General features: G+C 53.7%; 2 protein-coding genes and 1 long non-coding RNA gene across 4 annotated transcripts in view; 1 reads left to right on the top strand and 2 right to left on the bottom strand.

Annotated features, from left to right (window-relative positions):
* Window positions 1-10,621, bottom strand: part of TANGO6 (transport and golgi organization 6 homolog) — a 203,248-nt gene extending 192,627 nt beyond the window's left edge. The window contains exons 1-2 of the mRNA XM_070062636.2: window positions 10,425-10,621; window positions 117-757 (exon numbers count right to left, since the gene is read on the bottom strand). Coding sequence (XP_069918737.2) covers window positions 117-757; window positions 10,425-10,521 — 738 coding nt within the window. The 5' untranslated portion in view covers window positions 10,522-10,621. The remainder of the gene's footprint in view (window positions 1-116; window positions 758-10,424) is intronic.
* Window positions 10,099-11,690, top strand: LOC149120993 (uncharacterized). Its single transcript, XR_016225338.1, has 2 exons — window positions 10,099-10,216; window positions 11,359-11,690. It is a non-coding gene; the product is annotated as an uncharacterized LOC149120993 (long non-coding RNA).
* Window positions 11,691-15,547: 3,857 nt separating this feature from the next.
* Window positions 15,548-20,541, bottom strand: part of CDH1 (cadherin 1) — a 66,950-nt gene continuing 61,956 nt past the window's right edge. For both annotated transcript variants that reach the window (XM_002711639.6, XM_089320382.1), the window contains exons 14-16: window positions 19,893-20,023; window positions 19,324-19,467; window positions 15,548-17,418 (exon numbers count right to left, since the gene is read on the bottom strand). In XM_002711639.6, coding sequence (XP_002711685.2) covers window positions 17,209-17,418; window positions 19,324-19,467; window positions 19,893-20,023 — 485 coding nt within the window. In that variant the 3' untranslated portion in view covers window positions 15,548-17,208. The remainder of the gene's footprint in view (window positions 17,419-19,323; window positions 19,468-19,892; window positions 20,024-20,541) is intronic.

Raw genomic sequence — 20,541 nt, 5'->3', positions numbered from 1 at the left:
TACACACACACCACACCCCCCCACACACCACACCCCCACCACACACACCCACACAACACACATACACACACACACCACACACATCCCCATCCCCACCTTGTTGGGGGGGTGGTTACCTCTTCTGCAGGTGTCAGCGGTTTTCTTTTGGTTGGGCAGAAGCCCAGCTGGCATAGGCCTGCTGCAATATCCCCAAGATGGCGGCAGAAGATCAAGCTGGCCAGAGACGCGTGCTGAGCGGCATCCAGGAGGCCCCTGCAGCTGGCGTACAGTCTCCGGGGTGCCGGCGGGGCAGCCTCGGGACACACCACGTCCTGCACAACAGCCCCGAACTCGGTCCTGCGTCTCAAGGGGACTCCGACGCCGGGCAGGAGATAGGGGCAGACGCCCAGGGTGACCACAAACTGCAAAGCGGACTGGACCGTCTTCTGCTGGGAGATGCTGAGCGTGTCGGGGCTCAGGGTAGGGGCGCTTTCCGGAGTCTTCGGATTGGGTCTCTCGGGGTTGAAATCAGCTGCAAGGCGGGTCATGGTTTTCTTCAAGCACAACAGCAACAACAAGGCTTGGGCGGTGAAGCGCCAGGTGACATCCTCGGAGGTCTGTGGCCACTCGGCCTCATTAGCCGTCTCTTCTCGCAGGAGCGCCAGTCTCCTCCACTGAGGATCCTCCAGGATCTTATCCTCCAAAGCAGACAGGTTAGACCTCAAAGTGGCCAGCAAGACATCACGCTTTGTGATCTGGAGTGAACTCGAGCCTGATCCTTTTGAAGAAAAAAAAAAAAATACACAGAGGTGTTTGGCACAGGGAGTAGGCTACTGGTTGGGATGCCCACACCCACATCAGAATGCCTGGGTTCAAGTCCCGGCTACTCCATTTCTGATACAGCTTCCTGCTAATGCGAACCCTGGGAGGCAGCAGGTGATGGCCCAAGTACTTGGGTCCCTCCACCCACATGGGAGACCTGTACTGAGTCTGCAGCTTCTGGCCAGGCCCAGCCTAGCTGTTGTGGGCATTTGGGGAGTGAACCAGTGGATGAAAGATCTGTTTCTCTGCCTTTCATTCTTGAAATTTAAAAAGTAAATAAAGATACAAATCGTACTTCCCTCCATGTTGAATGCCTTGCCCACTCTGGTCCATCCTCCGAGGCCCAGCTCTGGAAAGCAATGCCCACTTGTGCTAACGCAGTTAAGGAAGAATTCCCTGCCTCCCTATAAGAACTTCGCATGTAATTGGAATAGGGGACATATCAAGTACAACAGATACTTCAAAAAGTTTGTAGAAAAGTTTATTTTAATGCAAAGAAAAAAAAATTTTTTTTGACAGGCAGAGTGGACAGTGAGAGAGAGAGACAGAGAGAAAGGTCTTCCTTTTGCCGTTGGTGCACCCTCCAATGGCCGCTGTGGCTGGCGCGGCTGGCGCATTGCGCTGATCCAAAGCCAGGAGCCAGGTGCTTCTCCTGGTCTCCCATGTGGGTGCAGGGTCCAAGCACCTGGGCCATCCTCCACTGCACTCCCTGGCCACAGCAGAGAGCTGGCCTGGAAGAGGAGCAACCGGGACAGAATCCGGCGCCCCGACCAGGACTAGAACCTGGGGTGCCGGCACTGCAGGCAGAGGATTAGCCTATTGAGCCGCGGCGCTGGCCCGCAAAGAAAAATTTTGAAATTCATGCACAGGTTTTTCATCATGCAGATCCCTTATATGCATGGATTTTTTTAAAATGTGTTACAAAGATTTTTTTTTTTTAATCTATCTGAAAGTCAGGCTGATGGTGCAGGGGGAGATATCTTCCATCTGCTGGTTCACTCTCCAAATGGCTGCAATGGCCAGGCCTGGGCCAGACTGAAGCCAGGAGCCAGGAACTCCATCCAGGTCTCTCACAAAGGTCCAAGGACTTGTGCCATCCTCCACCGCTTTCCCATGCACATTAGCAAGGAGCTGGATTGGAAATGGGGCAGCCAGGACTCGAATTGGCACTCCAATACGGGACGGTGGCAAGCAGCTGCTTAACACCGTGCCACAATGCCAACTCTCACCCAAAAGATTTTCTCAAAGATTTGTTCATTTATTTGAAAGGCAGACCATCAGAGAGAGGGAGAGAGAAGGAGAGATGGGGAGAGAAATAGAGAAGCTCCCATTTGCTAGTTCACTCCCCAATGGCTGCAGCAGCCAGGACTGAGCCAAGCTGAAGTCAGGATCCAGGCACTCCATCTGCATCTCCCACGTGGAGAGCGAGGTTCCAAGCACTCAGACCACCTTCTGCTGCCTTCCCAGGCACATTAGCAAGAAGCTGGATGGGAAGTGGAGCAGCCAGGACTCAAACCAGTGCTCCAACAGGGGATGGCAAGTGGCGGCTAAACCCCAGCACGGCAAAGCCATCTCCTCGTCTCCTTTACCCAATCTATCACTAAGCCTTCTCTTTGGTGCATCCAAAATGGTTCTCAGAGTCTCCCATTTCCCCCACCTCACCACTACAATCCTTGTCCAAGCCATGATCGTCTTTATAGTAAACCACCGCAACGGCCTCTTCACTGGTTTCCACTTACATTGCTCCCCTCATCCCACATCTGTTTTCCACCCATCAGCAAACGTGACCCTCTCAGTACTTTCAAACACGTCTTCTATGTGTTTTTTTAAAGATTTATTAATTTATTTATTTGAAAGTCAGAGCTACAAGAAAGAGGGGGAGGAGAGAGAGAGAGAGAGAGAGAGAAACTTCATCTGCTACTTCCATCTGCTGGTTCACTCCCCAGATGGCAGCAACAGCCAGGGCTGAGCCAGGAGCTCATCTGGATCTGGGTCTCCCACAAGAATGGCAGGGGCCATCTTCCGCTGCTTTTCCCAGACCATTAGCAGGGCACTGGATGAGAAGCGGAGCATCCAGGACATGAACTGGTGCCATATGGGATGTTGACATCGCAGGCAGCAGCTTGACTGGCTAAGTACAACACCGACCCCAGAACACGTGTCTCTACCGTGGCATAAACCTCTGCCTGGGCGGGCTCCATCTGCAGCTCCAGCTTCAACTCTTTCCCTTCACCCTCTGGCTCTGCACAGATCAGCCATGGGGTCCACTCTGGACTCTGGACAAAGCACTTGCACCTCTGCCGGAAAAGCGCTCTAGTTCTCAACAGAGCAGGCTCAATACCTTCTACACCCCTTTAGTTGTGAAACACAAAACATACACAGAAACCCACAGAACAGAAATGTGCAGCTCACTGCACAGTCACAAAGAATGCACATGGCACAACAATACACACTCAAACACCAACAACATGGGGCTGGCGCTGTGGCGCAGTGGGTTAAAGCCCCAGCCTGCAGTGCCTGCATCCCACATGGGTGCCGGTTCAAGACCTGACTGCTCCATTTCCAATCCAGCTCTCTGCTATGGCCTGGGAAAGCAGTAGAAGATGGCCCAAGGCCTTGGGTCCCTGCACCCACATGTGAGAACTGGAAGAAGCTCCTGGCTCCTGGCTTCGGATCAGCTCAGCTCCGGCCGTTGCGGCCATCTGGGAAGTGAACCCGAAGATGGAAGACCTCTCTTTCTCTCTCTCTCTCTGGCGCTCTCTCTGGCTCTACCTCTCTCTGTAACTCTGTCTTTCAAATAAAATAAGTCTTGGAAAAAAAAAACCACCAACAACATGGCCAGTTCCCCAGAGGACCCCCTTACTTCTTCTCAGCGGTACATCCGTGACACAGAGAACCACCAACCTGACTTCTAAAGCCATCACCTCCTTGCTTCTCTGTAGTTTCACCACTTAACCATATATCCCTGACCGCTACAGTCCTATGTGGTTTTAAACTTTATGTAAATACAATCATTGAATTCCTTTCTCATCATTATGTCTGTGAGATTCACCCACTTTGTTACGCTTAGCCATAATTTTTTTTTTTTTTTTGACAGGCAGAGTGGACAGTGAGAGAGAGAGACAGAGAGAAAGGTCTTCCTTTTGCCGTTGGTTCACCCTCCAATGGCCGCCGCGGCCGGCGCGCTGCGGCCGGCGCACCGCGCTGATCCGATGGCAGGAGCCAGGAGCCAGGTGCTTTTCCTGGTCTCCCATGGGGTGCAGGGCCCAAGCACCTGGGCCATCCTCCACTGCACTCCCTGGCCACAGCAGAGAGCTGGCCTGGAAGAGGGGCAACTGGGACAGAATCCGGCGCCCCAACCAGGACTAGAACCCGGTGTGCCGGCGCTGCTAGGTGGAGGATTAGCCTAGTGAGCCGCGGCGCCGGCCAGCCATAATTTGTTTAGTTTCACCGTTGTATATTATTTCATTCCCCTGACACCCATGTGGGAGACCCAAATGGAGCTCTGGACTCCTGGCTTTGGCCTGGCCCAGCCCCAGCCATTTTGGCCATTTGGGAATGAACCAGTCCACGGAACATATTTCTTTCTCTCTCTCACTCTTACTCTCTCTTTCAAATAAATAAATAATTTTTAAAGAAAAAATGATGAAAATCTAAATAGACCTGTTAGAGAAATTTATTTTATCTAAAAAAACTTACTTGAGATAAAATTCTAAGCACACACAGCTTCTTTCACTGCTAAACCACATTAGAAAGAAATAACATCAATGTTACAAAAACTCTTGGAGAATACAGGGGAAATTTTTTCTCTATTTTAAGGCCAGCAGAACCTGAATACCAAACGCGACCCTAAAAATCACAAAGAAGGGGCTAGTGCCATGGCTCACTTGGTTAATCCTCTGCCTGAGGCGCCAGCATCCCATATGGGCACCAGGTTCTAGTCCCGGTTGCCCCTCTTCCAGTCCAGCTCTCTGCTGTGGCCCAGGAGGGCAGTGGAGGATGGCCCAGGTGCTTGGGCCCCGCACCCGCATGGGAGACCAGGAAGAAGCACCTGGCTCCTGGCTTCGGATCGGCACAACACGCGGGCTGTAGCAGCCATTTTGGGGGTGAACCAACGGAAAAAAGGAAGACCTTTCTCTGTCTCTCTCACTGTCAAATAAATTTTAAAAAATCACAAAGAAAATTACTGAGCAGTATGAACTGAACCTTGAAAACTTGAACATCACAGCTGCAAATCACCACACTGAACACAAGCCTGAGATACGCCGTCAGGGAACTGTAAGAAACAAAGAGCTATACTATCCCCCTATTAAAACGGCCAAAGCCCAGAACACTGACAAAGTCCACTGCTGGCCACACTGAACAGCAACAGGAGCTCCCAGTGCCGCTGGTGAGAAAGCCACACAGGAGCACAGGCCGGCAGCTTCCTACCATGCTACACCGGCTGACCACACGATCCAGCCACTGTGCTCCCGGTCCTTATCCAAATGAGCTGAAAGCTCACGTCCACTCAGAAACACCGCACGCATACGTATGCATGCAGCAGCCTGATTCACAGTGGCCCCAAGCTGGAAGCACTGAAGATGCCTTTCAAAAGTGATGAGATTTTTAAAAAATATTTATTTATTTATTTGAAAGGCAGAGAGTTATAGAGAGGCAGAGGTAGAGACAGAGAGAGAGGTCTTCCATCTGCTGGTTCACTCCCCAGATGGCCGCAATGGCCGGAGCTGCGCCCGATCTGAAGACAGAGCCTGGAGCTTCCTCTGGGTCTCCCATGTGGGTGCTGGGGCCCAAGGACTTGGACCATCTTTCACTGCTTTCCCAGGCCACAGCAGAGAGCTGGATCAGAAGTGGAGCAGCCGGTTCTCAAACTGGCACCCATATGGGATGCTGGTACTGCAGGCGGCTTTACCCACTACGCCACAGTGCCAGCCCCGAGATGTTTTTAAAACAGAAAAGGTGAATGGATAAATAAACAGTAGAATATCTACGCAATGATGTACTATTCAGAGATAAAAAGGAATCAGCTACCAAGCCATGACAACATGGAAGGACCTTTTTTTTTTTTTCTTTTTCTTTTTCTTTTTTTTTTTTTTTTGGACAGGCAGAGTGGATAGTGAGAGAGACAGACAGAGAGAAAGGTCTTCCTTTTGCCATTGGTTCACCCTCTAATGGCCGCCGCGGCTGGCGTGATTCAGCCGGCGCACCGCACTGATCCGCAGGCAGGAGCCAGGTGCTTCTCCTGGTCTCCCATGGGGTGCAGGGCCCAAGCACCTGGGCCATCCTCCACTGCCTTCCCAGGCCACAGCAGAGAGCTGGCCTGGAAGAGGGGCAACCGGGACAGAATCCGGCGCCCCAACCAGGACTAGAACCCGGTGTGCCGGTGCCGCTAGGTGGAAGATTAGCCTAGTGAGCCGCGGCACCGGCCATGGAAGGACCTTAAACACACATTGCTGAGGCCGGGGCTGTAGCACAGCAAGTGAATCCACCACCTGTAGCCAGCATCCCATGTGGGCACTGGTTTAAGTCCCAGCTGCTCCACTTCCAATTTAGCTCCCTACTAATGGCCTTGAAAAGTAGCAAAGGACGGCCCAAGTGCTTGAGTCCCTGCACCCACATGGGAGACCCTGAAAAAGCTTCTGGTCCGGGCTGGCGCTGTGGTGTAGTAGGTTAAGCCCCCACCTATGACACAAGCATCCCATATGGGTGCCGGTTCATGTCCCAGCTGCTCCTCTTCCAATCCAGCTCTCTGCTATGGCCTGGGAAAGCAGTGGAAGGTGGCCCAAGTGCTTGGGCCCCTGCACCCAGATGGGAGACCTGGAAGAATTTCCTGGCTTCTGGCTTCAGATCAGCTCAGCTCTGGCCAATGCAGTCATTTGGAAAGTGAACCAGTTGATGTAAGACCTTTCTGTCTCTCCCTCTCTCTGTGTAACTCTCTCTCAAATAAATAAATAAATCTTAAAAATAATAATAATAATAATAATAAAGCAAGCCGCTGGCTCCTGCGTTTGGCCTGGCCTAGCCCTGGCCATTGTGACCATTTGGGGAGTGAACCAGCAGATGGAAGAGTCTTTCTCTGTGTAACTCTGCCTTTCAAATAAATAAATAAATCTTTTTTTTTTAAAAGAATTATTTATTTGAAAGGCAGAGTTACAGAGAGAGGTAGAGCCAGAGAGAGAGAAAGATGTCCTCTATCCTGCTGATTCACTCCCCAAATGACCACAACAGCCAGAGCTGAGCTGATCCAAAGCCAGGAGCCAGGAGCTTCTTCTAGGTCTCCCACATGGGTACAGGGGTCCAAGAACTTGGGCCATCCTCTACTGCTTTCCCAGGCCATTGCAGAGAGCTGGACTGGAAGAAGAACAGCCGGGACTTGAACCAGTGACCATATGGGATGCTGCCGCTGCAGGCTGGGGCTTTAACCCCCTGTACCATAGCACCGGCCCCAATAAATAAATATTAAAAAAAAAATTGCTTGGGCCAGCGTGGTGGCTCAAGGAGTTAAGCTATAGCTTGCAACACCTGCAGCCCATATCAGAGCATTGGTTCAAGTTCTGGCTGCTGCTCTTCCAATCCTGCTCCCTACCAGTGCACCTGGGAAGGTTGTGGATGATGGCCCAGGTGCTTGGGTCACTGCCACGTGGGAGGCCTGGACTGAGTTTCTAACCTGGTCTATCCACACTTATAGGGATCAGAGGAGTAAACCAGCAGATGGAAGATCTCGGTCTCTGCCTTTCAAATAAATAAGCAAATACAATTTTTAAAAAGATACATTTCATGAAAATTATCCTTATAAAGATAATGAGACTCAGAAATGTAAGAATTTTCTAATACTTCTCAAAGACTGTCAAAGGCAAATATTCTGACCCAACAGTGTTAAAGTCTGTCCCTTTGGCTGACACATATCTAAAAAGGAAGACTCTGCCACTAGTCGGCACATCCAACCTCCAGGTGACTCCTGTGACCCTATGTGCTAAGTCTCAACACTGAACAAAAGTGATTCAAAATCTAAGACCAGCCAAGTTTAGCCACGAGCCCGCCAAACAAAGTGGTCTTCTCTGCCCTCTACTGGTGATGAAGACAAACTACACAGAACTGAAAATAAATGGCAGCACTCCCTTAAAGCAGAGGCCAGTTTGGTATAAGGAGGCTGGGGTTACCAGGGGTTCCCCACAATTCTCTCAGAGGGCCTGCAATGTCAGACAATTCACAATAACATTAACACATTACTTGTTTTTTACACTCTGATTCTCTCATGTGCATACCAGGTATCAAAAGTTAATTAACGGGAGCCAGTGCAGTTGTGCAGCAGGTAAAGCTGCTGCCTGCAGTGCCGGCATCCCATATGGGTGCCAGTTAGAGTCCCGGCTGCTCCTCTTCTGATCCAGCTCTCTGCTATGGCCTGGGAAAGCAGTGGAAGAGGCCCCAAGTCCTTGGGCTCCTGTACCCGCATGGGAGACCCGGCAGAAGCTCCTGGCTCCTGGCTTCAGACTGGCACAGCTCTAGCCGTTGTGGCCATCTGGGGAGTGAACCAGTGGATGGAAGATCTCTCTCTTTCTCTCTGCCTCTAAAATAAATGTCTCTTTTTTTAAAAGTTCATTAATGTGAGCTCCCTTCCATACTGAATGCAACAAGGCTTTAAGTCACCTCTTGCTGAGCGTTAGTGTGGCATGTAAGAAAAGCATTTCCCAAATGTGTGTGTGTGTGTGAATCTAGGATTTCTTTATGGACTCAACCAAAACTGGCATTACAGATGAAATGGAAAAGCAGACAGGAAACCCCAGCTGTCCCCTGCAGGTAGCTTTTTAACAGAATTGCTAAACATGTGTTTACTCGAGAGGCACAGAGACAGACAGACAAGCAGACAGAACTCCCATCTGCTGCTTTACTCCCCAGGTGTCCCTTATGGCTGGACAGGGAGCTCAAGGCAGGAAGTGGGACTGCGAAGTGGGACAGGTACCTGCTAGCTGCTGGGCCCAAATGGCCTCTAATGAGCTTGTCATTCAAGATTTGCAAACATGTCAAAGTGCTACTCTTCCTATTTTGTTTCGCAAACACGGATGCACGCCATGAAGAACCTACTATGGGCACAGATGTTTGGTGCAGTTAGGATGCCCCCTTGGGATGTCCACATCCCATACCACAGGGCCTGGACCCAGGTTCCAGCTTCCTACTGGAGGCAGCAGTTGATGGCTCAAGTACTTGAGCCCTTGCCGCCAAGACAGGAGACCCAGACTGAGTTGCTGGCTCCTGGGTTCAGCCTGGCCGGGGAGCCCTGGCTTGGGGAATGAACCAGTGGACAGCAGATCTGTGTCTGCCTGGATTCTCATCAGCTGAGTACATGTACACACCTCCACCTCACTCCTGGAGATCAGAGGGTCGTCTGTGAAAGAAGTACAAGGGTGCTTCCAAAAGGCTGTGGGAGACGGCACTAAAAGGGGAGTTTATGTCGTGCAAACGTTTGAAATCCATGTGTGGTCTTTTCACAACGTTCAACTTCCAGGAGCTTTTTGCGGACATGCGCTTGTGACAGACGATCCATCCCATCCAGGCTGTCCGTCCAGGGAGCCCGGTCCTGCGTCACACCGTGCACGGCTGCCGCTGCACGGCCAGTGACCTCCCGGTTAGCAAGTTAAAGCTGTGTCCGCAGTATGGGTCTTGGGCACAGCCTTGGAGAACAGCTACCGGACTTTCAGTAGGAGGGAACCTGAATTCAAATCCTCCCTCTGCCACTTAACACTGGCCTCACTGGTCAATTTCCTTGGTTCCTGAAACTGTAAAAATGGAATACAGTAACCCCCATCGCATGGGGAGCTGTGAGGAGTGACAGGTACATAAACAGCACACTATGCGAACTGACACTTAGTAGGCACTCGTTCTGTTAACTCCTTTTCACTCCTCATGGCTACTGTGTAAGTTGGCAGGAGGTTTTGCAGTTTGGGGTCAACATCAGAGACCGGGGATAGCACCACGTGCCCTCACCTTGCTAAGCCTACAATCCCCTCCCCCAGTACACACTGCACTCACAGGCAGGGTCCCCGAGTCCCGGCTCACATCAAGGGCTCTAGCTCGACCCTAACCTGCCTAATTCTGAGAGGCTGCGCTTCCAGCCCGAGCTCTGGCCCTGACCTCCCGCTTGGTCCCGAGTCTCCAGCACGCAGCGGTCCGGGGAGAGCGCCAGCTCCAGCTTCTCCCTGCAGACTCCCACCGGGAAGGCGAGAAGCGCCTGCGAGTCCCGGGTCAGGGCCCACACCCAGCTCGCACATCCCCCCGCCGCTCTGCTCCCTCCTCGGGTCCGCCGGAGACCCTGCGCCCTCGCGCGGCTGGGAGCTTACAGTCCACACTGCGGGCGCCTCATCCCGCGCCAAGCGGGTTCCAACCCGGAACCAAACCACGGATCCAGGAGCCTAAGAAGGTAAGCGCTCGAGAGACGCCGGCCTCCGTCGGCATTTAGCCGATCCCAGGCCCGCCTGCAGCCCCGGTTTTCTCTGGGGTAAAACGAGGCTGGGCGGACGATGCCCAACGCCCGACTGGCGGCGAGGGGGAGGGTCCCGGGGAGGGCCTGGACGATGGGCGCCCCTGACAGTCCCAGGCCAGCCCGGCGCCGAGCTGCGTCCTCTCACCTCCCGGGCTCAGCAGCAGCTTCAGCGCCTCCAAAATCAGGTCCAGACCGCAGCTCTCCAGAGCCCCGCTGCCCACTGCCTGCCTGGGGGCCGCCATGACTGGAGTGGAACACGCCGCTAGCGGTGTGCGCTAAGCCCCAGAGCGGGCCGGCGGCGCCGCCATGTTGAGTGTGGCTAGAGGCACTCGGCGCCGAGGGGGCGGGGCGTGCGGGAAAGCGTGGGGCGGGGCCGACGGCGGGAACGCCCCCCTCGTGCCGCTCTTCGTTCCCGTCCGGGTTTGGGCGCGCCATTTCGGAAACTCCATGGGATCAACAGCTGAATAGTGGGGGCCGTACAGAAAAATCGTTTCTCGTGAAAATAGTATTTGCTTCCGTGTCAGGAGACGCAGGTCGGAGAGCGAGATCCCCGGTCCGCGGGGTCCCCCGCACAGCCCCGACAGCGCGCACATAGGATTCCCATATGGGGTGCGGCGGTCCCGGCGCGGGGCTGAACCCGCGGCGCCACCACGCGGGGCTCCTGTTGCCTTCCTCTATGTAACATTTTAAAGTAAGCACTGAACACACACACACCGGTCGTGAATGTTACGGCTTTGGTGACGTCACTGTTGAACTAGCGTTCCCAGCGGTTCTATTTCCAGGTTGTTGCACCGCGTGCATTAAGGCCAGGCCCTGTGTCACACGGGACGCGGAGGGGGCTGCAGCTTGTGATTCCAGCACCCCGTGCCAGAGTGCTCCATCCTCTTCCCAACCAGCCAGTAGTTGGTGATCCCGGGAAGGCCGTGGGAGAGGGCCCGGGTACTTGGGTGGGTGACAGGGGTCGGAGCTCTAGGCTCCTGGCTTCTGCCTTGTGGGGAGTGAGCCAGCAGGTGGAAGATCTCGCTGTCTCTGCCACACTGCTTTTCAAAGAAATAAATTTTTTTTTTTTTTTTTTACAGGCAGAGTGGACAGTGAGAGAGACAGAGAGAAAGGTCTTCCTTTTGCCATTGGTTCACCCTCCAATGGCCGCCACGGCTGGCGCACCGCGCTGATCCGATGGCAGGAGCCAGGTGCTTCTCCTGGTCTCCCATGGGGTGCAGGGCCCAATGACTTGGGCCATCCTCCACTGCACTCCTGGGCCACAGTAGAGAGCTGGCCTGGAAGAAGGGCAACCGGGACAGAATCCAGTGCCCCGACCGGGACTAGAACCCCGTGTGCCAGAGCCGCTAGGCAGAGGATTAACCTATTGAGCCACGGCACCGGCCCAGAAATAAATCTTTAAAAACCAGAATAGATTTGAGACTCAGACCACTGGAAACGGGCTTTTCACCCACGTGAATCCTGGCAGGACATTCAAAGGTCACCTCACTAAGAGCTCATCTTGTTCTCTTGTCATTGTCACAGCCAAAAGCACCACACCACGCCTGGCGCCTGCTCTGCAGAAGTGGCCCCTGGGGAGCTGCCCGGCCCTCCAGAGCCAGCCTGAGTTCACACGGGTGCCTGCGGGACATGTTTGTGGAACCCCTTTCTCGGGTTGGTTAGGTCCCCTTCTGTCACCACCACTCCTCTGACTGCCAGCCCAACTCCCTCAACACTTGCTAGTCTCTAAAGCAACAAGGTAACAACAGTCTCCACGAGGCGGGACGGGGGAAGTTAGGTGACAGTGTTCCTGGGCAAGCCTCTGGTGTAGCACTGATGATGCCACTCACGTCGCCTGCATCCCAGTCACCGTGCCTAGGTCCAGCCTCCTGCTAATGCACACCCTGGGAGGCCCTGGGTGATGGTTCTAGTGCCTGGGTCCCTGCCACTTTTATGGAAGACCCAGATGGATTCCAGGCTCCTGGCTTCAGCCTGGCCCAGCCCAGGCTGTTACAGCTCTTTGGGAGGTAAATCGGTGGATACAAGATCTCTCTGGGCCTTTCAAATAAATAACATTTTTTAAAAAGTGCCACTGCTTCCAAGTATTTAGCAGTATCTGCCACAAAGGGGTTGCTTAGCAAACAGTACCTGAATCTTTCCCTCCTGCTCTCCCTCAAACAAAATCCTAACAAAGCACGTTGAAGGAGAAATAGTCTAAAAACTTACAGTCCTGCTCTCTTCCTGTGTGTATTCTCTTCCAGGCCACCCTTGGACAATTTTTCATCCATTATGTACATTTAGGTAGAACTTCATTTTGTAAAAAGAAAATTTAACATCATTTCAAGGTGTCAAGCATTTAGTGAAATGGATGCAATGCACTTTATGGGAGACACACTCCTGAATTTTGTGGGGGATTGGGGCAAAAAAAAATGCAAGTAGGGGACCCCATGCCATTTGTGTAAATATTTGTTATAAATCAGATTAAATGAAAATGATACCAGGTCCCAGCTGAGAATGCTCAGACCTCACCCCCCAGCCTCGCCCCCGGACTCACGCCTTGTCTTCTCACCTGCATCTCGGGCACCAGGAGAGCTGGGCAGGTGCACACGTGGGCCGCTGCATCCTGCACAGCTGGGCCGTCCCACACGCCCTCTCCCTCCCACGGCTAGGGAGCACAGCGCAGCTTCCCCAGGGCAGGGCAAGCAAAGAAGCCTGCAAGGCCTGGATGCTGAACGGGGAATCCCAGGGTCCCAGGGTCCCCGGTCCCAGAGTGTGGGCTGGGGGGGAGGTGAGTACTGGGGTGGCTCAACTTCCTGCCCAGCAGGAGGGGCATGGCTGGTGGGGGAGGCCACACTCAGGTCCATGTTGGGGCAGGCACTGGGCCTTGGGTTTATGATACCAGTCAAGATGCCCATGTCCTGTGTTGGAGCACCTGGGTTCAGTGCCCCCCTCAGGCTCCCGACTCCAGCTAAGGTAGACACTGGGAGGCAGCGCTGATGGCTCAGGTAACTGGGCTGCTGCCACCCACATGGGAGACCTGGATTCAGTTCCCACGGATTCACTTAGCCCATTGCGCACTTTTGAGGAAGTGAATATTTTCCCTCTCCCTTTTCCCCTCTCCCTCTCCCTCTCCCGGCAAAGGGCAGATAGCAGTGATGGCCGCACAGTGTGGCTGGACAATACCACTGAATTGTCCAAGGACCCTCCCAAAGCTGGTGGAAAAGTTTATGGTGCTGCAAGATGTTGAGATCCACATGCAGTTTTTCGTATTATATATTTGTCAATAATTTTAAAATAATTTTTATTTACTTACTTGAAAGGCAGAGTTATGGGGCAGAGGGTTGGGAGAGAGACAGAGAGAAAGACCTTCCATCTGCTAGTTCACGCCCCAAATGGCTACAATGCCTGGTGTGGTGAAATGAGAAGGCCATGCCAAGATGGCTGCTGGAAATGAGCTTCAGTTACTCAGGAATGGCTTTGAAACCTACCTGGCAACGGAGCCTGCCTAGCAACAGGCTGTGACTGGATGGCTTTGGAAACTGCCTGGCAACAGGCTGTGATTGGTTGGGGCATAGACTGCCCCTTGACTGGACTGGCTGGTCTTGGCTATATAAGCTGTTGTACCAACTGAAATAAATGAGTCTGTGGGCTGCTTGCCTCAAGCCTACTTTCACCCGACTCCCCGGGTCTGTGTGGTGACTCCGTGCCTCTTGCCCCCACCACACTTCTCCTCTCAGAAAGGAATCCACTGCAACATTGTTGAGAAATCAACTGCAACAGCCTGGGGCTGGGCCAGGCTGAAGCCAGGAGCCACAAGCTTCTTCCAGGTTTCCCACATGGGTACAGGGGCCCAAGCACTTGGGCAGTCCTACACTGCTTTCCCAGGCACATTAGCAGGGACCTGGATCAGAAGTAGAGTAGCCAGGACTCAACCCAGTGCCCATATGGGATACTTGTGCCACAGGCCAAATGGCACTACCCACTATGCCACAGCACTGGCCCATCACAAACCTTAGACCCTTGTATGCATGGATTTCAAATCTTTGCATCAAAATAACCTTATCTTTCTATTTTATGGTCTGCAAGCCCTTTTAAAAACATTTTATTTATTTTAGAGGCAGAGTTATTGACAGTTATCTTCCGTCTGCTGGTTCACTCCCCAAATGGCTGCAACAGCCACAGCTGGGCCAATCTGAAGCCAGGGGCCAGGAGCTTCTTCCAGGTGTCCCACGAGGGTGCAGGGGTCCACGGACTTGGGCCATCTTCCACTGCTTTCCCAGGCCATAACAGAGAGCTGGATCAGAAGTGGAACCACCAGGCGCCGTAACAGCGCCGCCCATGTGGGATGCTGAAGAGGATCAGCCAGGACCAGAACTGGCAACGATATGGAATGCTGGCACCGCAGGCAGAGGCTTAGCCCACTATGCCACAGCGTCATCCCTGTTCGGCAAGCTTTTTAAAGTACCCTCACAGAGGCTGGTGCTGTGGCATAGTGGGTAAAGCTGCCACCTGCATCCCATATGGGTGCCTGATTGAGTCCTGGCTGTTCCACTTCTGATCTAGCTCTGCTATGGCCTGGGAAAGTAGCAAAAGACAGCCCAAGTCCTTGGGCCCCTGCACCCACATGGGAGACCCGGAGGAAGCTCCTGGCTCCTGGCTTTGGATTGGCACAGCTCTGGCCGTTGTGGCCAATTGGGGAGTGAACCAGCAGATGTTAGACCTCTCTCTCTCTCTCTGCCTCTCCTTCTCTTTGTCACTCTTTCAAATAAAATTTTTTTTTTTAAATAAAGTACCCTTATAGACTCAGCATGGTGAAATGAGTATTTCCTGTTCTACCCCAATGTTAGCCACTTCCAGCAAAGTTGCAGGCCACACCAGCGTTTCTCAGCAGTGACGTCACTGACGATTCTTTATGGCAGGGCGTCCTGTGTGCTGCAGGATATTTAGTAGCATCCCCAGTAGTGACCTGATTGCATTCCAGAATTTACTGCACGTCCCCTGGGGAGGGGGCTGCAGTCTTCCCCACTGTGGAAGACCACGACCTACACTAACTTTGCTAACTAGGTCAAGAGTCCCTTCGCTTCTGCCCCTCAGCTCAGCCCACAGTGGTCTCCCAGCGACATGGGAATTTCAGTGGTTTTTGTCATTTGCCACGTGGATGGATGGTCGCCCTATCAACTTCACCCTGTGCATGCACTGCCCCCAGTGTACCCCAGCAGAAGTTAGCCTGACGCTTCTCCCCGTGTTGCCAGTGGACCCGGGAACCAAACAAAACACGTGTGACAGTGGTTTAACAAAATTCTTTAATAAAGTTTATAAAAATGCATCTTTGAGAATAATTTTCCGGGCTTGAGTTGCTTTCCTTTTTCACCTCCAATGAAAATACAAAATTATCAGCACCCACACACAAATGCACTCGGAACTACAGTGACTTTCTCTATACAGAACTGCATTAGACACAGTCGGAACCGCAGGAAAGTGAAGATAACCCCAACAAGTGACTGCACAGATGATTTTCTTCTTCTTCCAAAAACAGCTGACAGGCAGTAAAGCAATCTCAATGAAACTCTTCCTGTGGTTGTCAAAAGTTGAGATTTGCATTTTGAATTAAAAAAAAAATCCAAATCAAGATCTGTTTAACATTTTTTAAAAGACTGATTGGTTGATTGGTCTGAAAGTTAGAGCGACAGCGAGCGAGGGAGAGAGTGAAAGATCGATGGTTCACTCCCCAAATGGCTACAACAGCCAGGTCTAGGCCAGGCTGAAACCAGGAGTCAGGAATTCCATCTGGGCCTCCCACGTAGGTGCAGGCGCCCACGTACCTGGGCCATCATTCACTGCTTTCCCAGGCACTGTAGCAGGGAGCTGGGTCAGAAGCCGAGTAACCCGGATGGAACCAGTGTTCCCACGTGGGATGCCGGGCTCGCAACCCACTGCACCACAACACCAACTCCTTAACACCCTTCAGGGCGCTGTTTGATTCCTGCTCCTAAGGAAAATAAACTGGAAGCTGCAACATTCTTAGTTTTCTGTGCACACTTGGAACTGGGCAAACGTGTCCAGATCAGCCAGCATATTTTGCAGACACCATCAAAAGCAGGCACTTGGGAATTCTGGGCTTCGGGAAGAATGAGGGCCCACAGACCCTGGATAGGGAGCCCGGGTGCATCCTGCATCCTGCTGTGGCTGTGAGGTGGGCGGGCCCGCAGGGCGCCGAGGCTGCCCTCCCATCCCCTTGTCCTGGGTGGCAGCACGCAGGCACCATTCTCGGACTCACTATCAATCACTCTTTCATGTCAGTGATGAAACACGGAAAACTAAGTGTCACCTGAGGATCCATGGCCTCTCCTGGCCCGGGCTCCCTTGTGGAGAACCAGGAACGTCAGGGCTCGGAGAAGAAAAAGGAAACCACGAACTAGAGGATACAGAACCCAGCCAACTGCGGGACCTGCCCGAGACCCCGCCTCCTGCCCTGAGACGGCGGGGCCACTTGTGCATGGCTGGGGACACTAGCAGGTGGAGCGGGGCGGGGGGGGGGGGGGGGGTTCGGGACAGGGGACCCTGGTGCCAGGATGGGGAGAGAAGCAGACCGCCAGGGCAGCTGACCCCCCTTCCTGTGAAGGTCCAGACAAAGGCCCCTTAGGGAAATCTGCAAATTGCTGGCGCAGCCACGTGGGAGTGGATGGAGTTTGTTCCTTTTGGAACGTTCACATCTGGGGGCCTCTGGGACATCATGACGTGTCAGAAAAACTGGAGGAGTAAGTCAAAAACCTTTCTACCACACACAGACGACAGCGACAGAGGGAAATCCTAACTACCTTTCACTGCACCCTTGATCGGGGTCTTTCCCGGGAACTCAGCTGGAAGGAGGAGGGGAGCCGAGAAACCACAGCGGCGTCCCCTGCGCCTCGCCCGCAGCCGCCTCTGGGGCCCCGCCCTTCTCAGGGCCCCTAGTCGTCCTCGCCGCCCCCGTACATGTCCGCCAGCTTCTTGAAGCGATTGCCCCACTCGTTCAGGTAGTCGTAGTCCTGGTCTTGGTCGGACTCTGAGGAGTTCAGGGAGCTGAGGCTGGCAGCCTCGGAGCCGCTGCCCTCGTAGTCGAACACCAGCAGGGAGTCGTACGGGGGCGCCGTGGGGTCGCTGTCGGCCGCCTTCAGGTTCTGGGAAAGACCAGGGACAGCACCTCTCAGTGAAGGGACAAGAGGCAAGAGGCTTTCTCTTGCTTTCCCCGCAGCATGTGACAAACCCGCACGGGAGGGCCGGCCATGACATAGCGGAGCCCCGCCCCGTCACTCCGGGACAGGGCGGTCAGAGGCGGAGCCCCGCCCCGTCGCTCCGGGACAGGGCGGTCAGGGGCGGAGCCCCGCCCCGTCGCTCCGGGACAGGGCGGTCAGGGGCGGAGCCCCGCCCCGTCGCTCCGGGACAGGGCGGTCAGGGGCGGAGCCCCGCCCCGTCGCTCCGGGACAGGGCGGTCAGGGGCGGAGCCCCGCCCCGTCGCTCCGGGACAGGGCGGTCAGAGGCGGAGCCCCGCCCCGTCGCTCCGGGACAGGGCGGTCAGAGGCGGAGCCCCGCCCCGTCACTCCGGGACAGGGCGGTCAGGAGCGGAGCCCCGTGCCTGGGGTTGCTGGAACCGAGTCTTTTTCATGTTTTTTTTGTGTTATTTGTTTGAAAGGCAAAGTGGGAGAGAAGGGCAGAAGGAGGACAGGGAGAGGGAGAACTAGCTTCCATCGCTGTTCACTGCCCAGTGGCTTTGACAGCCAGGGCCGGGCCAGGCTGAAGCCAGCAGCCAGGAGCTTCATCCGGGTCTCCCATGTGACTGCCAGAGACCAAGGGCTTGGGTCCTAATCTGATGCTGCTGCCCAGGATGGGCCGTGGGTATCCCAAGAAGCAGTTTAAGCCACTGAGTTACAATGACTGCCCTCAGCTTTGCAATCCACCCTCCCTTAACATATAATTTATACTTTTAAAATAGCAATAACTTTTTTTTTGACAGGCAGAGTTAGACAGAGAGAGAGACAGAAAGGTCTCCCTTCCATTGGTTCACCCCCAAGTGGCCGCTACAGCCGGTGTGCTGCGCTGATCTGAAGCCAGGAGCCAGGTGCCTCCTCCTGGTCTCCCATGCGGGTGCAGGGCCCAAGGACTTGGGCCATCCTCCACTGCACTCCCGGGCCACAGCAGAGAGCTGGCCTGGAAAAGGGGCAACTGGGACAGAATTGGCACCCCGACTGGGACTAGAACCCGGTGTGCCAGCACCGCAGGTGGAGGATTAGCCTAGTGAGCCGCGGTGCTGGCCAAAATAGCAATAACTTAATCCCTATAATTTTTCTCTAAATACTACAACTAAATATCATGCTCTACCACTGATTGTTAGTGGTGAAAAGGACCTGGATAGAGAGTGATGGTTACACAGGGCCTTTCCGTTCCTTTTCTCCAAGGGTCCCCTGGCCCGCTGCTGTGCCTTGCAAAGTGACAGTGACAGCAACTCCCATCGAGCTAAAGCAAAACAAGCCCCCGCCAAGCATAAACCAGCCGTGAGGGCCGCTGGACCATCAGGCAAGCCCTGGAAGTCACTGCAGTCCCTGAGTGAGACAGTAGGTGGCGACATTCCCTTCCCGGACTCTGTTCAGCCCCACTCCCAGTTCCTTCTCATCTTTCCCCAAACTAAATGCATGAAAGCAGGGCAACCCTTTTGTGATCATGAGGCAACAAGCATGAGAGCAAGGATCTACAGGCTATGATGATGGGGTAGGAAGGTGAGGTGCGTCCTCACCCTTCTGTTCACGGGAGATAAATCTACTCCTATCTGCTTATGCTTCTCCTGTTTGGAGCTGAATGAATTTCTGACACTTACAGTGTGGATACTATTTCCTCAGCTCTCAGGGAGACCTGCAATACACACTCAATGTCACGCCCCAGCTGGTAGTGGTATACACAGGGGTCCATTAATGAAACCAAACCACATTTTCTAGATCAACTAAATTCTTTCACGCAGTTCTTAGGTTAAAGGATTCGGAGATTGGGCAAGGGAAAAAATCCCAAGAGCCTTTTGGATTCGGCTTGCATACCTCATCAATGAAGTTCCCGATTTCGTCAGGATTGGCAGGTCGGGGGCGGTACTGGGGCACACTCATGAGGGTCGGGGCCACGTCATTGCGAATGACTTCGGGCCGAGCATCCAGGCCTCTGTGCAGCTGGCTCAAGTCAAAGTCCTTTGGAGAAAAAGGTAAAAGGAAAAAAAGGTAATCAGGAGACAAAAAAGCAGTAGCCACAGACATAGGGCTATGTGCAGTTGGTGGATTATGGTTTTGGCTGGTGCCTGAACTACCACTGGGGGGCGACAGTGAGGGACATGCGCCTCAGAACAGTGGGCTGTGGAGCCAGAACAGCGGGGCCACCTCCTCCTGGCTGTGTGACCTTGGGCCTCGGCTCCCTCATCTCAGTACAGAACAGCAAGTGATCAGTGAACGGTCGCCATGGTAGCTACGATGATGAAGGCTGATGACAGAGCCTGTTTTCTCGGGCAAGGCTTTTGAAAGCAGTACACGAGGCAGCACAGAGCTATTTCAGATGCCTTCCCCTGGGAATCAGCACTTCTTCCAAATCACAGGAGCACCACTGAACATGAAAAGCGCACCTGGTCCTCCTCTCCGCCTCCTTCCTCGTCGTAGTAATACACGTTGTCCCGGGTGTCGTCCTCTGGGGGCAGTAAGGGCTCTTTGACCACCCCTCTCCTCCGGACAAACAGCAGCAGTAGCAGAACCAGGACTGTGGCGGGGAGAGGGAGAACAAGGGTGATGAGCGTCGTGGGAAAGGCAGCTGGAGAGTGGGCGCCTGCTGACCCCGCACAGCCACGGGCAGCAGCTGCCTGTAACATGCTTGTTTGGGGGCCCACATCACATACGGAGAGGCCTGGGTTTGGGTCCCAACTCGGCTTCTGATCCGGCTTCTTGCTCATGAGCGCCCTGGGGGGCAGCAGGTGATGGCTCAAGTACCTGGGGACCCTGCCATCCACAGGGGAGCCCCGGATGGTGGCATTCCCGGCTCCTGGATGCAGCCTGGCTCAGCCTCAGCTACCAGCACAGGCAAGATCTCTCTATCTATGTCTCGGCCACTCTGCCTTCCTAATAAATTAAAAAAGCAATTTTTTTAAATGTTGGAAAATAAATGAAACACTCATGGATGTCAACCCACAGGATGTACACGTGCCTGAAGGTGCCAGACGCCATACGACACTTGTGACGTGAATCCAAACGGGGCCCTGAACTTTCAGAAGGCCCTCGCTG

This window comes from Oryctolagus cuniculus, chromosome 18 (assembly GCF_051225735.1).
Source record: "Oryctolagus cuniculus isolate XC-2025 breed Fujian yellow rabbit chromosome 18, ASM5122573v1, whole genome shotgun sequence".
Taxonomy (NCBI): Eukaryota; Metazoa; Chordata; class Mammalia; order Lagomorpha; family Leporidae; genus Oryctolagus; species Oryctolagus cuniculus.
Note: the sequence above shows the minus strand (reverse complement) of the source record. Positions and strands in the feature narration are given on the sequence as shown.